At 39.7% G+C, this 16,633-nt stretch overlaps 1 protein-coding gene across 1 annotated transcript; it reads right to left on the bottom strand.

Annotated features, from left to right (window-relative positions):
• Positions 1 to 11,541: 11,541 nt before the first annotated feature.
• On the bottom strand, positions 11,542 to 12,907 carry NCBP2L (nuclear cap binding protein subunit 2 like). Its single transcript, XM_049644745.1, has one exon. It carries the CDS (start codon positions 12,467 to 12,469, stop codon positions 11,951 to 11,953), a length of 519 nt encoding a protein of 172 aa, XP_049500702.1. The 5' UTR covers positions 12,470 to 12,907; the 3' UTR covers positions 11,542 to 11,950.
• Positions 12,908 to 16,633: the final 3,726 nt, after the last annotated feature.

Genomic DNA, 16,633 nt, shown 5'->3' with positions numbered 1-16,633 from the left:
AGAGGACATCACTGAGTCAACACATTCAGCAAAAACTGATTTAGGAATTAGGTCTGTAGCTTAGTAAATTCCTGATTTTGATCATCATGCCTCGGTTGTGTAAGACAATGTCCTTATTATTAGAAAATATATTCTGAAGTATCAAAGGTAAATAGCATCATGCCTGCAACTTACTCTCAAGTGGTTCAGAATAAAAGAGTGTGTGTGTGTGTGTGTGTGTGTGTGTGTGTGTGTGTGAAAGAGAGAGACAGAGAGAGAAACAGAGGGGGGAGGGAGGGGGGAATGAAGGAGGAGGAGCTGGGGGTGAGAGAAAAGGATGAAGAAATGTGGTAAGATGTTAACACTTGGGGAATCTGGGTAAAAGGCAAAATGAGTTTTTCTTTAAGTCTCATTGCAAGTTTTCTGTAAGTTTGAAATTATATCAAGATGATAAAGAATTAAAAGAGAAATAAAGAAGTGATTCTGAGATGAAGAAGTGGAGACAGCAATGCCTTCTCCACTAGTTTTACTTTACTTTCAATGAGTTTGCCCGTGTGGACAAGCCCAGATGAAGGACAGTGGTGGTAATGGTTGCAGTCACTGCTGTTATACAGATGGGACAGATGTGTGCCAGTTCAGAGCCTCAGGGGAAACATTGAGTAGAAATAGGGTAAAGATACAGAAGAGAGGGGATGTTGCCGGCATGGGGCACATTTGTGGAGCTCCACATTGATGGTGCATTAGTCTTAGGAGAACAGATTAGATCCCACTTAAGGAAGAAACGGTGGTATTGTGCATATTGTGTAAGTTTGTATGTAGGGAGCTGGTGTGAGAGATTGCCCTCCTGATAGCCGATGGTCTTTGATGGTAGGAAGCAAAGTCATGCATAAAGCGTGAGGAGAGAGGTACTTACTTCAGAAAGTAGTATATAGCCAAAATAACTGTTCTGAGGAATGAGAGAGGGAGCTAATTAGGGAAATGGTGAATTACCCAGTATCGCAGAGGGTCCAGCTGAGGTTCAGAGCAGTTAGAGTCCAAACACAAAAACCAGCTTCTTTGGAAAAGAGCAAACACACTGATTGACTCACACTCTGTAGATGATGTTGTCCTCCTACTCCACAAAGTTAGTGCTTCAGCATTCACATGGATGAACCACCAGATTCTCAGTTTCTTGACCTAGCCATCTCCCATGCTTTTTTTTTTCCTTCACTCCAACTCAGCCACCTATTCCTATAGCTACCCCTGGACATTATCATCACCAACATCCTACCACCTCTGCCATTTTTATTTGAAATGTCACACTCCTCTGCCAACCATCCTTACCACCAATACACACACACACACACACACACACACACACACACACACACCCTCTCCAAGACCTCCTATCTGTTGGCCATCACTCTTCACAATATCCATCAGCCTCCATTCTGACTTTATTTCATTCCTTAGCCAGTCCTGAATCCATGTTTCATCCTTGCAAATACAGTCAATTCCCTTGGTCATCTCTCCCTCTGTTGAAACTCTCTTTCTGGCCAAACTCCAATCCCGAATGACCTCTGTCATTTGCCTTCTTGGAGACTTCACCCAAGCAGGCAGCTGAATAGTGCAGGGGGGTATCACATGACTAAGTTGATCAGTTTTGCTTTAAGTTTGCAGACTTAAACTTTGAAAGGGCACTCAAGTCCATCCATTGTGCTCTGAATCCTGTCCCTTTTCTTTACCTCAAGGAATCTTCTTCAGTTATCTCCTTCCTCTTCTGCAACATCAATCCTTACCTCTCCTTAGGATCATTTCCATCAAAGATCAAGTGTGCTCTAATACTGCTGATCTTAAGAATATACATTCTCCCTTGTCCATATATCCAACTCCCACCCCGTTTATCTATTCCTGTTGAGAGCCAACTTTTCATATATACAGCTCTCTACATATGCTGTCTCCACTTCTTGCCTTCCCATTCAATCCTCAATCCATTGCAATCAGACCTCCACCTCTACCATTCTACCAAAACAGCTCTTGTCACCAATGACCTAGATATTGCCAAATATAATAGGCACTTACCTGTCCTCATTTTACTCATGCTGTCAGCAACATTTAGCACTGTTGGCCACTCCTTCCACTTGAAATACATTTCTCTCTTGCCTTTCTCGACACCACAGTCTTGTGGTTTTCCTCCTAACTTCTTGGCCACCATTCACTATGTTTTGCTATCTGCTCTTCCTTTAGTTAATTTTTAAATATTGATATTCTTCGGTGATCTGTCTTATACCTTCTTCCCATTTCATGCTATGTTCTTTCACTGGGTAATCTCAGCCATTCCCCTAAATCTAAGTGCCCTTTTTCCTGGCAACCCCCAAATAAATCTCCCAGTTAGGAGTTCTCCTATGGGTTCCTGTTGTCCACTTGATGCCTATATACAGATATCATGCAAATATACCACATTTTACATATCCAAAACAGAAGACTGGATTCTCCTAATCATTTCCTTACATTCAGCAAAGAGCACCACCATCACTCCTTTGCCTAAACCAGAAATCTATGTCATCTTTGATTCTTCCTTTTCTCTTATCCTGTGCTTCATGTCTCACTCATCGGCAGGCTGTTTCTTCAAAACGTATCTGAAAGTTAGCCACACTTCTCCATCTTCGTTGTCACCACTGTAACCTGGCTACTTTCACGGCTAGCCTAGATTGCAATATGACTGAATTTCTCCACTTTCATTTCTCCCCCTCTAATCCTTTCTCCCACAACAGCAAAAGTGACCCTTTCAAAATGAAAGGTCACACCACTACATTGTTTAAAAACCTTCGGTGCACCTGGGGAAAAAGAAATAAAAATTCTTGACCACCTGGCTAGACCTTGTGCAATCTAGTCTCTGCCTCTCTGGCCTCATCTTCCTTGTTTTAGCTTCCTTGGTTTTCTTTAAGTGTTTGGAACACACTTAAGTTCCCTCTTTGAGTCAAAGTCTTTGAACTTGATGTTTCTTCTGCCTTGTACACTCTTACCACCATTCCTTTGTGTCTTTTAAGTGTGAACTCAAATGTCAACCCCTTAGAGATGACATCCCAGGCTAGTGCCTCTAAAGTAGGTCCCCTATGTTACTCTTCTTATCCTCTTGTTTGCTTCCTTTGTAGAATCTAACATGATTTATAATTATTCTATAGATTTACTTTTTTTGTCTGTGTCCTTTGGGCAGAATTCAGTAGGGAAGGCTCATCTCTGCTCCACATGGTGTCAGATTGGGCAGCTAGACTGGATCTGGAGTATCCAAGATGGCACCACTCACATGACTGGAGCCTTGGCACTGGCTGCTGAATGGGACACCTTAATTCTTTTCCTCATGGTCTTTTTTTCCAGCTGGAGAATTTAGACTTCTCTAAATAGCAACCATGTACTAAGAGGTTAACTGCTAAAACAAAAGCTGTGAGATCTCTTAAGCCCTAGCATTGATGGTTTTACAAATAATTCTTATCCCATTCTGTTAGTTAAAGCAAATGACAAGACCAGCCCAGATTGGAAAAGAGAGGGGGCAACTCTACCTCTTGATTGGAAGTGTAGCAAAGTCACATTACAAAAAGAACATACTGGATGAGAGGAATTATTACAGTCACAAAATCTATCACACTCAGTATCCAAATGGCTTACTCCTTCACCTCTTAAAGATTTTTGCTCAAGTGAGACCTACTGAGCATTCTATATTCCATTGCAGTCCAACCTTGTGTAGTCCTTATATCTCTTCTTTGATTTATTTGAACACTTCAGAGCTTATCACCATCCAACCTACTTATTTTACTTATTTCTTTTCTGCCCTCTCCTTCAAAAACACAAGTTCCATGAAGGCAGGAATCTTTGTCCATTTTGTTCATTGCTGTATTCTCAAAACCTATAGAGTGGCTGGCACATAGTAGGGACTCAATAATTATTTATTTAATGAATATGAGTTTTAAAATAGTAAAAATCAGGGGCGACTGAGTGGTTCAGTCCATTGAGTGTCTGACTCTTGATTTCCACTCAGGTCATGATCTCGTGGTTTGTGGGTTTGAGCCCTGCATCAAACTCTGTGCTGATAGCATGGAGCCTGCTTGGGATTGTCTCTCTCCCTCTCTCTCTGCCTCTCTGGGGATAGCCAGTTAAAGTTCCAAGGGAACTGGTTTTTTAATCTGGAAAATCGGTAAAGATGAAGATTTCATTGGCCAGATACACAAAGAAATCCAAAAGCATCAAGTGGTTAGCAAAACTATCTTTCAGAGAGGAGATGATTTAAATGTTGCATTATATATCCATTCCAGCTATCCCTGGATTTAGATCAGAAATTGTTCCAGTGTCCTATCCTTACCCAGACAAGCAGATAGTTCCTCTAGGACAGAATACAGCAAAGAATCCAAATATCGGACTTAATATACATCCCCTCACCCCACAAAGGAAGGTGTTTGTGGTACTAGCACCATAGAAAAACCCATCAAGGAACACAAATCAAAAGAAAATGGGCTGAAGTTGAAAGGGTTGTAGGGAAGGCAAGTCTTAGGTAAGAAGTGTTTAATCGAGCAAAGCCTTCGATATTACTAGAAGAGACACAGATAAAATAGCCTGCCCCCCTTTCTCTGTCCACCTCCAACAAGCTTTTTATTCATTATGATCTTTTAATGTTTATTTATTTTGAGAGAGAGGGTATGCATGCAAATGGGAGAGGGGCAGAGAGAGAATCCCAAGCAGATTCTGCTCTGTCAGCACAGAGCCCGACTCACAAAACATGAGATCGTGACCTGAGTCAAAATCAAGAGTCAGACACTTAACAGGCTGAGCCACACAAGCACCCCTATTCAGCATGATTTTTTTTATTTTGTTTTATTTTTTTAATGTTTATTTATTTATTTATGAGAGAGCGTGCAAGCAGGGAAGTTGCATTGAGAGGGGGGAGCAGAGGATCCAAAGCAGGCTCCACACTGACAGCAGAGAGCCCGATGTGAGGCTAGAACTGATGAACCATGGGATCATGACTGGAGCTGAAGTCAGACACCTAACTGACTAAGCCACTCAGGCACCCCCAGCATGATTTTGTAACAGCTTTTATTGAGCTATGTCACATATCATACAATTCATCCATTTAAAGCTTTTGGTATATTCACAGACCTGTGCAACCATTACTACAATCAATTTTAAAACATTTTCACCACCCCAAAATGCAACTTCATATGCATTAGCAATCACGTTTTCCACTTTCCCCCAAATCCTGGCATTCATCTACTTTCTGTCTTTTATGGATTGGCCTACTGTGAACATTTTATATAAGTGAAATCATATAATCTGTGATCCTTTTTGACTGGTTTTCTTTCACTTTAGCATAATGTTTTCAAAGTTCGCTCATATTGAAGCATGTATCAGTTCTTCATTCCTTTTTACAGCCAAATAATATTCCTTCATATGGATATATCACATTTGTCCATTCATCCGTAGATGGACTATGGGTTGTTTCCACGTTTTGGTTATTATAATTTATGGTACTATGAGCTCTCATGTACAAGTTTTTGTGTGGACATGTTTTCATTTCTTTTAGGTATACACTCAAGAGTAGAATTGCTGGGTCATATGGCAATTTTATGTTAACATTTCAAGGAACTCGCAGACTATTTTCAAAGCAGCCACACAACTTTATATTCCTATCAGCAACATACAAAGGTTTCAATTTCTCTACATTCTTACCAACGCTTGTTATTATTGGACTTTTTGGTTATAGCTGTCCTAGTGTTTGCAAGCTAGCATCCCATTGTGGTTTTGAGAGCATTTCCCTGATGGCTACTGATGCTGAGCATATTTTCATATGCTTATTGACTATGTGTATTTCTTCTTTGGAGAAATATATATTTACATCCTTTGTCCATTTGTAAGTTGAGTTATTTGTTTTTTATTGTTAATTATAAGACTTTTTTATATATTCTAGATACAAGTCCCTTATTAGATACGTAAGTAGCAAAATCTTTCTCCTATTATTTGGATTGTCTTTCTACTTCCTTGTTGGTGTCCTTTGAAACACAAAAGTCTTTAATTTTGATAATATCCAAATTATCTATTTTCCCTTTGGCTATTTGTGCTTTTGGCATCATATCTAAGAAGCTATTGCCTAACCCAAGGTCTTGAAGATTTATGTCTATGTTTTCTTCTAACATGTTTATAGCTTTAGCTTTTTAAGTCTTTGATCCATTTGGAGTTGATTTTTGTACATGGTGTGTGGTAGGAGTCCAACTTTATTCTTTTGCATATGGATATCCAGTTGTCCCAGCACCATTTGTTTAAAAGGCTATTCTTTGGGTAAATACCTACTGGTGCAATGGCTGGATCGTAGGGTAGTTCTATTTTTCACTTTCTGAGGAAACTTCATAGTGTTTTCCACAGTGGCTGCACCAGTTTGCATTCCCACCAACAGTGCAAGAGGGCTCCCCTAGCTCCACATCCTTGCCAGCACCTGTTGTTTCTTGTATTGATTTTAGCCATTCTGACAGGTGTGAATGATATTTTATTGTAGTTTTGACTTGTATTTCTCTGATGGTCAGTGATGTTGAGCATCTTTTCATGTGTCTGCTGGCCATCTGGATGTCTTCTTCCCCCCACCCACCTCCCCCCTGGTAACCAACAGTTTGTTCTGTATAGTTAAGAGTCTGTTTCTTGGTTTGCTTCTCTTTTTTTCCCCTTTGCTCATTCTTTTTGTTTCTTAAATTCCACATATGAGTGAAATCACATGGCATTGGTCTTTCTCTGACTTATTTCACTTAGTGTAATACTCTGTAGTTCCATCCACGTCTTTGTAAATGGCAAGATTTCATTCATTTTTATGGTTGAGTAATATCCCATTGTACATATATACCACAGCTTCTTTATCTATTCATCAGTCGATGGACACTTGGGCTGTTTCCATAATTTGACTATTGTAGATAATGCTGCTATAAACATTGGCGTGCATGTATCCCTTTGAATTTTTATTTTTGTATTCTTTGGGTAAATATCTAGTAGTGAAACAAACGGATGGTTACCAGAGGGGAAGTGGGTGGGGGATAGGTGAAATAAGTGATAGGGATTAAGGAGGGCACTTGTGATGAGCATAAGGTATTGCATGGAAATGTTGAATCACTATATTGTACACCTGAAACTAATATTACACTGTTATGTTAACTAACTGGAATTTAAATAAAAACTTGTATTTTTTAAAAAATTTTTAATGTTTCTTTATTTTTGAGAGAGAGAGAGAGAGAGACAGAGCATGAGTCGGGGAGGGGCAGAGTGAGAGAGAGACACACACACAGAAACCTAAGCAGGCTCCAGGCTCTGAGCTATCAGCACAGAGCCTGATGCGAGGCTCGAGCTCAAGAACTGCCAGATCATGACCTGAGCTGAAGTTGGACGTTTAACCGACTAAGCCGCCCAGGTGCCCCTAAATAAAAACTTATAAAAAAAATAAAATGCTATTCTTTCCCCCATTGAATTGTTGTAGTTCCTTGTCAAAAATAATTTGACTGTAAATCTACTTCTGTACTCTCAATTCTATTCCATTGATGTATGTCTATCCTTATGCCAGTACAACAGTCTTGTTTACTACATAGCTTTGTAGTAAGTTTTGAAATCATGAAGTGTGAGTTTTCCAACTTCTTCTCTTTATGATTGTTTTGGTCATTCTATTACATTTCCATATGAATTTGGGGGTCAGCTCATTGATTTCTACAAAATCAGCTGGGATTTTGATAGGAATTGCATTGAATCTATAGATCACTTTAGGAGTTATTGTCTGTTAGCAATATTAAAAAGTCTTCCAATCCATGAACCACAGGATATTTTTCAATTTATTTCCATTAATTTCAATTATTTCTTTAATTTCTTTCAACAATATTTTGTAGTTTTCAAAGTATACATTTAGCATTTTTTGTTATATTTTTCCCTAAATATTTTATTATTTTTTATTTTCTTATACATGAAATTGCTTTTTTAATTTCATTTTGGATTTTTTATTGATAGTTCATAGAAGTGCAATTGATTTTTGTATATTGATTTTGTATCCTGCAACTTTGCTAAACTATTAGCTCTAATAGTTATTTTTTGTGGACTCCTGGGTTTCTTTTCTTTTTTTTCTTTTTATTTTTAAAAAAAATTTTTAATGTTTATTTATTTTTGAGAGATAGAGACAGAGAGAGAGCGTGAGCACGGGAGGGGCAAAGAGTGAGGGAGACAGAATCTGAAGCAGGCTCCAGGCTCTGAGCTGTCAGCACAGAGCCCAATGTGGGAGCCCACGAACCGCGAGATCATGACCTGAGCCGAAGTCATACGCTTAACCGACTAAGCCACTCAGGCGCCCCCTGAGTTTCTTTATATAAGATCATGTCACCTGAAAATAAGAATATTTACACATATTCTTCTCCAATGTAGGTGTCCTTGATTTTATTTTCTTGCCTAATTGTCCTAGCTTAAAACCTCTAGTACAATATTGAATAAAAGTGTCTTGTTCCTGATCTTAGGGGTAAAGCTTTCAGTCTTTCAACACTATGTTAGCTGTGGGGTTTTCATAGGTGCCCTTTTTACATTTTTTTAATGTTTATTTTTGAGAGAGACAGAGACAGAGTGTGAGCGGGGGAGGGGCAGAGAGAGAAGGAGACATAGAATATGAAGCAGACTCCAGGCTCTGAACTGTCAGCACAGAGCCCTATGCAAGGCTCAAACCCACCAACCGTAATACGATCATGACCTGAGCTGAAGTTGGATGCTTAACCGACTGAGCCACCCAGACGCCCCTATAGATGCCCTTGATCAGAGTGAGGAAGCTCTGTTCTATTCTTAGTTTTTGAGCATTTTTATCATGAAAAGGGTATTGAATTTTTTCAAAAGCTTTTTCTGTGCCTATTGAGATGATCATGTGACTTTTATCCTTTATTCTATTGATGTATTCAGCATGATTTTGAAGAACTTGGTGTATTGTAAAAACTACTGGAGGAGTCTTCTAGCCATACAGTATGAACATTCCTTTACTTAACCAAAAGTATGCTTCACAAGACATTGCTAAATGCTTTCTCTGAGCCTAGGAAAAGACATCTTGGGAGCAATACAAGTGGGGCCACTAGGAGGAGGGGTTGAGAGATACGCCAAGATATTCCTCCAGAAACATTATGTAATTAAAAACAAATTTTGGATCCCATGACTTTCAAAACCTCTTTTTCCATTTCAAGGAAGTTGTAAAAGGGAGATCATAAAATGTTGGTAAACTCCATTACTGTATGCAGAGTAAATTATGTTGGCCAGAAATCCATGTCAGATGCTCCTTTTTCTCCCATGAAGTCAAGATAAATATGGCTGGATGGTATTCGTGTTGAGCCTGAGTGATACTGGATATCAAGGCAGAAAGGACAACACATTCAAGGTGCTTGCTTGGAGGAGAGAGAGCTCAGATACGATGTAGTCAGTGGGATAATTTCCAGAGAAAAAGGAACGTCAAAGAGAGGTTTAGACCTAATGGCCTGACTGAAGGTAAGCAAGGGCAGGAGACAATGGAGTACCCTGATGAAGGGCACCAGCTTTGACATAGAATCGCTTGCCTTGAACCCCAGCTCTGCCGCCTGCTAGTTGGTGACCTTACTTCTCCAATCTTCAGTTTCCTCACTTATGTAACAGGCACAGGGTTGTTGTGAATAAATGGGACTGTGTTTTAAAGCCTCACCCAAAGCGCCCAGTGCATAATAGTCATTCTATAAAGAATTGACATTCCCTTTCCTCTTTTATTCAGGCAAGAATTTTGTTGACCAGAGAGGAGTACCTCAGGTCACAGGGTGAAGGAATCAGGAGTAAGAAACTGATTTTTACTAACTTTCCAGATGTAAGGTCATGAACCCAGGAGATAGATGCTTGAGCTCTCAAGGGAGAAACTTAAATCATTTACACAAGAATAGAATCAAGAAAAAGTATTTGGTACCAGAGTGCTTTCAGCTGCCTGTTAACAAGCTGGCTTACACAATAAAATAATGTCTTATCTCACACAATAGGACATTGAGACACAGTGCGCGCTGCAAGATTAGTTGATTTCAGAAGCTGAATAATTTCGTGAAGGATGCAGTTTCTTCAGTCCCTCCTTTTACCATTTAAAGTGTCCAGTTCTTCCTGGGGCTAGTTTCTGCTGTGATTATAAGGCTGCTTGTAGCAATCCTTCTATACATACTTATTCACATCCAGTGGGAATGACAGAGACAATCTCTCCTTCATGCATAAACTAAAAATGCTTCATTTCACTTTTACTGGGGTCCCCATTGATCATCGTCCACTCCTGAATTTATAAATAATGATCATCACAGGGTTTGTCAACCTCTGGTCGGCTTAAGCCGGGATTCCTAAACCAATCACCAGCAAGAGGGAAGGAATTGCGACAACTAATTCATACTAATGACAGTGTCTAGGCCTTCTGGGCCCCAGAAGGAGGATGATCACTGCAGTGTGGAGCAGAACCTCCAGGCAACTGGCAATGGAAATGTAGTGTGAGGAACAAACTTTAGTGATTTTAAGCCACTAAGGTTTTTTAGATTACTTGTTACTGCAGTATAACCTGACCTATGTCATGTAACAATAGAAAAAGTAAATAAAGTGTTGGGGTGCCTGGGTGGCTCAGTCGGTTAAGCGTCTGACTTCAGCTCAGGTCATGATCTCACGGTTCATGAGTTCAAGCCCCGCATCGGGCTCTGTGCTGACAGCTCCGAGCCTGGAGCCTGTTTCAGATTCTGTGTCTCCCTCTCTCTCTGCCCCTCCCCCACTCACACTCTGTCTGTCTCTCTCTCATAAATAAATAAACATTTAAAAAATTTAAAAAAAAAGTAAATAAAGTGTAAACTATATTAAGAAGATGGAGAAAAGTTCAAATGTGAGTGTAAGTGAACTAAACACTCATCTATGAAAGCAAGAAGTCAATAGATGATGTTTAAAATGAAAATAAATAGTATATATAGTCATGGTGTTTTAGAAATATGGAAGAAACTACCAGGAAAGAAATGACAACAACCAAAAAACTTGCTAAAAAAAATTAAGGCCTCCTGGCTGGCTCAGTTGGTAGAGCATGCGACTCTTGATCCCATAGTTGTGAGTTCGAGCCCCACATTGGGTGCAGAGGTTACTTAAAAACAAAATCTTTAAAAAAAAATTAAAAGTTATTGCCCAGGGAATAGGCCTGGGATAGGAATAGGTGGAGAAAGAGGATTTTTGTTTCATTATAAACTCTTCCCTATTTTTCTAAAATTTTTTTAACATTTATTTATTCTTGAGAGACAGATCACTAGCAGGAGAGGGGCAGAGAGAGAAGGAGACACAGAATCCGAAGGAGGGTCTAGGCTCTGAACTGTCAGCACAGAGCCCGATGCAGGGCTTGAACCTACAAACCATGAGATCATGACCTGAGCTGAAGTCAGACACTCAACCGACTGAGCCATCCAGGCACCCCATTTATTCAACATTTACTGAGTGGCTCTACTGTGCAAAGTGCTGGGTATACAGAAATAAACTAGACACAGTTCTTGCCTTTTTCTTATGTTTTAAAGTAATGTGCTTTTATTCCTTTGATATATATTTGTTAATTTTCCATTTATTTGACTTTACTTGTCAAATATCTTTAAAAAATCATTTCAGGCCCTGGAAACATGACTATAAAATCCAACTGAAGTCTTCCTGAAATGGAAGTTTGGTTGACTCAGATCTTACATACCTCATTTATTCCTAAAGAACACTTCACTTTTGACCACCAGATGGACAAATTGGTAATCTGACAGCCAGCTTCAAAATTAAGACAAGAACAAAAGAATGTTTTGGTTTGTGCCATTTAATAACATTTCAGAGAGAAAAAAATACATCAAAAGGGTCTCTGCTCAGCAAGTAATTTAAACTTGTTACAAAATGGGTTATGTGCTGACCTGGTGGTGCTCCTTAATAGACTTTTCTAGGGGCCAGAGCTGCAGGTTTGTCATTAGTGGATTTCTCTCCTATCACAGGCTTCTCTAAAGCCTCCTCTACCAGCATTAAAATCTTCATGAAACTCATCTCTTACCTGGCCCCCACGTCGGGGACGGCCATACTGTCTGCCCTGTCTAAAGCCTAGATCCCAATCTGTGTGGATAATACGATCATCTAGGCGGGTCCCGTTTAGGCACCACATGGCATTTTCGGCCTCAAATCTATTATGGTATTCTACAAAACAGAAACCACATGCCATTTTCTTAATTTTATCCAGGCCCATAAACATATTCTTGACATCACCACATCTACTAAAGAGCTCATATATTTGCTCTTCCGTAGTATAAAAGGAAAGATTCCCCACATAAAGTGTGAAGCTTTCTTTCGGTAATTTCTCCTGCTCATCATTATTGCCACCGAACTGCTGGCCCCGGTACTCGCTCAGCTCCAAGGAGGGATCGCTGCGCAGAAGTCTCAGGTCATTGGACATGGTGCCTAATGGGCGCCCTGAGGGCAGGGGCTTGTGGTCCATCTTGGCAGCAGTGACACCGCTAACAAAACCCTAAATTAAATTGTTAAAAAAGTAAAGTTACAAGGAAGGAAGCAGAAACACAAACCTGGTATATTTAAGAGGTTTGTGCCCTGACGCATAGACACCTCAGCTCTTGACTATGAGGCTCATGTCAAGGCAAACTTAAAATAGAAAGTTCCAGGCCCCAGGAGCAAGGTCATAAAATGCAACTTTGCAAGTCTTCTTGAAAGGGATGTTATGGTGCCTTTGATTAACTCAGATCTTACATACCTAATCTATTACCAAAGAACAATTTAATAACAGAATGCTATGGAAAAATATGGCACAAAACAGTAAAACGGATCAAAGTTTCATGGAGAATGAGCACTACTATCATTCCTGATCAAGGACTAGGCATCAGGTAAATCATATATACAATCAGGGCCAAAGCACAAATACAATTGTAATATACCCTGTCATAGTTTAAAATAACAAATTTATGATTCAAGTCTATAATATGGAAATCAATATATGGTATTTTTAAGTTAGACAAAAGTCTATCTATCTATCTATCTATATACACTATCAAGTATACATGTAGCTCTATAAAAATGAAAACATTCTGGCATCATAAATTTGACTTAAATTAAGATTAGATTTTATTAGCAATAATTCTACTTTTCATCTTAGACTAGTCCATCTATTTAAAAAACCTCCCCAGAGAATTTTAACTAATGCCCTTTTCCCCCTTTACTAAATTTTCCTACCGCAGTCAGAGGCATTAAGAATGATTCAATCGGTTTTAGCTACACTTTCCAAAAATAGCCGTTAGCTCCACACCCCTCCATTTTGCAACAGTTCCCAAATTTTAATGCGCAAGAAATACCCACAGTACTAGATGGAAATGTAGATTCTTGCAGCCCAACCTTCAGAGATTCTGACTTGGTAGATCTATTATCAATAATCACGCCTCAGATAAATTTCATTGGCTATGATACTGATACTGCCACAAAGCTCTGACTCAGTAGATCCAGAGCAAGATCCAGGAACTGACATTTAACATCTAAACTGCACCCCTCCAGACGCAAGTAGTGCAAGGACCACACTTGGAGGAACTCTGCTGAGGAAATGCTTTCTCTTAAACACTTAATGAACACTCTTTATTTGCCATGTACTATGCTAGGTGCTATGAATACAACAATGAAAAAGACATGGTGAACTTACGATTTTCAGAAATTATTGTACCCCCAGCACTAAGCATGAGCAACGATCTGCACACACAGTAGACATGCAATAAATATCTGTCAAATGAACGAACTTGTAAGTTCAAAATTGAGGGATGAAACCAGACAAGTAAACAAGAAAATACAATATGGTGTGATCAACACTGTTGTAGAAATATATAAAGGCGAAAGGGAGAAGTGAACTAACATTTCCTGGGGATCTGCTCTGTGATGGTCACCTTGTGCACTTTCTACTACGTCACAGAGGAGAAGCAGTTACCCAGCGTGGGGGCATCAGAGAAGGCTTCCAGAGGGGGGGAGCTGCATATGCACTGACTCTCAACAGACAAGGAGGGTGAGTGTGTGTGTGTGTGTGTGTGTGTATGTGTATGTGTTTGGAAGGAGGATGTAGAAATTTTGGGAATGAACCAGACAGAGAAAACATGTGCAAGGGCAGAACACAGTCAAAGAAAAATAAAATCAAAAACTTAAATAGAAGCCTAAATAAAAACCAGATGCAAACGACAGTGCTGTACAATTCAAAGCAATGAAAATGGCGGGCCCTGCCTATTTAGATGTCATTTGAAGAGCAGTGGGAAGCCCACTGCCCAAAAACCATCTTCCTGACAGCCTCTCAATGATGTCTGAAAGTCTGCAGCTAGAAACTCATTACTTTGAGTCATTGACAAATTGCTCTGTTAAAAACAAATATCCCTCCCAGGCTTCATTTCTTCCTTTTTTTTTTTTTAATCTGGTTACTAGATTGGCAGATCAGAGAATGTGATAGCTATAGTGGGTTGCATTTTATCCAGGCATTGGACAAAGTATCCCATAATTTTCTTGTAGACGAGATGGCAAAATGTAGGCTGGGTGCTCCAGCTGTTTGTTGGGATGAGTCTGTAACTAGTTGAGTAAACTAATGGCTTGGTGTCAGACCAAAAGGGAAGTTCTAGCAGGGAGCCAAAAGGCTCTATTCTTGGCTGTGTCTTTTTCAGCTCATTTATAATTTTGGCTTTCTACAAACAAGAACTTTTAAAATGGTCAAAACTGCCTGAGATGGAAGGGATTGCCTTGGTGAGCAGTGAGCACTAGGCACCAAGAGCTTCAAGCCAACGTTGAAGAACCCCTTGCAGAATGGTCAGGCAGTGGGGAGGCCCCTTTCTGTCAGTGTAGTGTTATGAATCAATTTTGAAGTCAAATTGATTTTTGAAGTCAAAATTTTGAAGTCAAAAGACCTCAGTTAAAATCCCAGCTTCACCACTTGCTAGAAATGTAACCTTGGGCAAAGTGCTTAACCATACTAATGTCAATTTCCACATCTGTAAACCGGGGATCAAAATATCTACCTCTCAGCAAATGCTGTGACAGTGTCAAGTGTAAAAAGCACGTGGCACAATGCTTAACACATTGTAGGTGTTCAATAAACAGCATGTGTTGGACAAAGTATTCCATTCTGTAATTCAGTAACCCAGAATAAGACATATAAATACCGATCAAATCTTCCAATGATTCAAGGTAGGAGGGATTTTGAATGGATCTGGGCAGCCTTGGATGATGCTAAATCCAAACTGACAAGGTGATGGATAATACTTAATATATGTAAATTATTACTTTTAGATTCAACACAAGGCAAAAGAACAAAGTGAGGGAGATTTGGAAAGACACAGGCTTGGGAGCCCTGTTTTACAATTGGGGCATCCCGTATTTCATTTCTTCATTTCTTCTTTGGCTTGATAAACATTTATGGAGCACCATGCCAGATTCTTGGGAAATAACCACAGACAGCTTCTGCCCTCAAGGAGCTCACAGTCTGGAGAGACAGATGATGTAAAAGATCAATTACAACAAATGTGATTAGTTCACTTACATGAGCATGTACTAGACCCAGAAGTAACACAAAGAAAGGAGGTAAAATCACAGAAGGGAAAGGATGAGAGGGAGACCACTTTCTAGAAGATAGGATCCCTAAGTCTCCTTAAAAAAAGGATCACATTGTATTTATGTTTCAAGTAGGCAATTCACATTTCTGGTGCAAAATAGGAAATGTAGAAAAGAATGAGAAACGGGAGGGAGTCTGAAGTTGGTCTCCTACCCCTTTGCCCCAGCCACCCACTTCTCTGCAGAAGCAAATTACTGTTAGTTTCTTGTGTAACTATCTTGACATACTCCAAGCTCAATTTTGAAACTTGAATAAGTTTGGCTGGAAGACAAGGGGTCATTCTCGGCAGAACCATGTGTACAAAGGCATGAAAGCTAAATGGGGTGTTCAGTTTGGTATTATTTGGGTAGGAGGACAAGGAAAATATTATAGGAGATAAGACTGGAAGGGTAGGCAGGGCCAGGTTATGAAAGGCCTTGTAAAGGCATATAGAGCAGCTTGGACACTACCAGTAAGTAGTGGGGAGTCTTTCTAAGGCCTGAAGCAGAGGAGTGATGTGATCTGATTTGCATTACAGAAAACTAATTCTAGCACCAATATGGAGAGCAGATTAGATGGGGAATAGGCCAGGGAGCCTGGGTGGCTCAGTTTGTTAAGCCTCTGACTCTTGATCTCAGCTCAGGTCATGATCTCATGGTTCGTGAGTTTGAGCCCCACATCAGGCTCTGTGCTGATGGTGCAGAGCCGCTTGCGATTCTGTCTCTCCTCTTTGCCCCTCCCCCACTTGTGTTTTCTCTCTCTCTCAAAATAAATAAATAAACATTAAAAATGTTTAAAAAATAAAGGGGAGTAGGTCAAGAGGCAGGAGACCAGTTGAGAAGCTATTTAAATAGTTTAAAGAAAGGTGATGGAAAGTCTGGACTAGTATGCTTGTAGTAACATAAAGAAAAGACACACTTTTTGTAGTAACAAAAAGAAAAGAAAAGAAGATAGACTTTAACAACTCTTGGCAACTGGTTGAATGAAGAGTCTTGGGTGACTCCTAAGTTTCAGGTCAGGACAACTGTGTGGATAAGAGTCTGC

Source organism: Panthera uncia, chromosome X, assembly GCF_023721935.1.
Source record: "Panthera uncia isolate 11264 chromosome X, Puncia_PCG_1.0, whole genome shotgun sequence".
Classification (NCBI taxonomy): Eukaryota; Metazoa; Chordata; class Mammalia; order Carnivora; family Felidae; genus Panthera; species Panthera uncia.
Note: the sequence above shows the minus strand (reverse complement) of the source record. Positions and strands in the feature narration are given on the sequence as shown.

Excerpts from the sequence above, each read along its gene's own strand:
- NCBP2L (XM_049644745.1), bottom strand. The coding sequence starts at position 12,469 with ATGGACCACAAGCCCCTGCCCTCAGGGCGCCCATTAGGCACCATGTCC.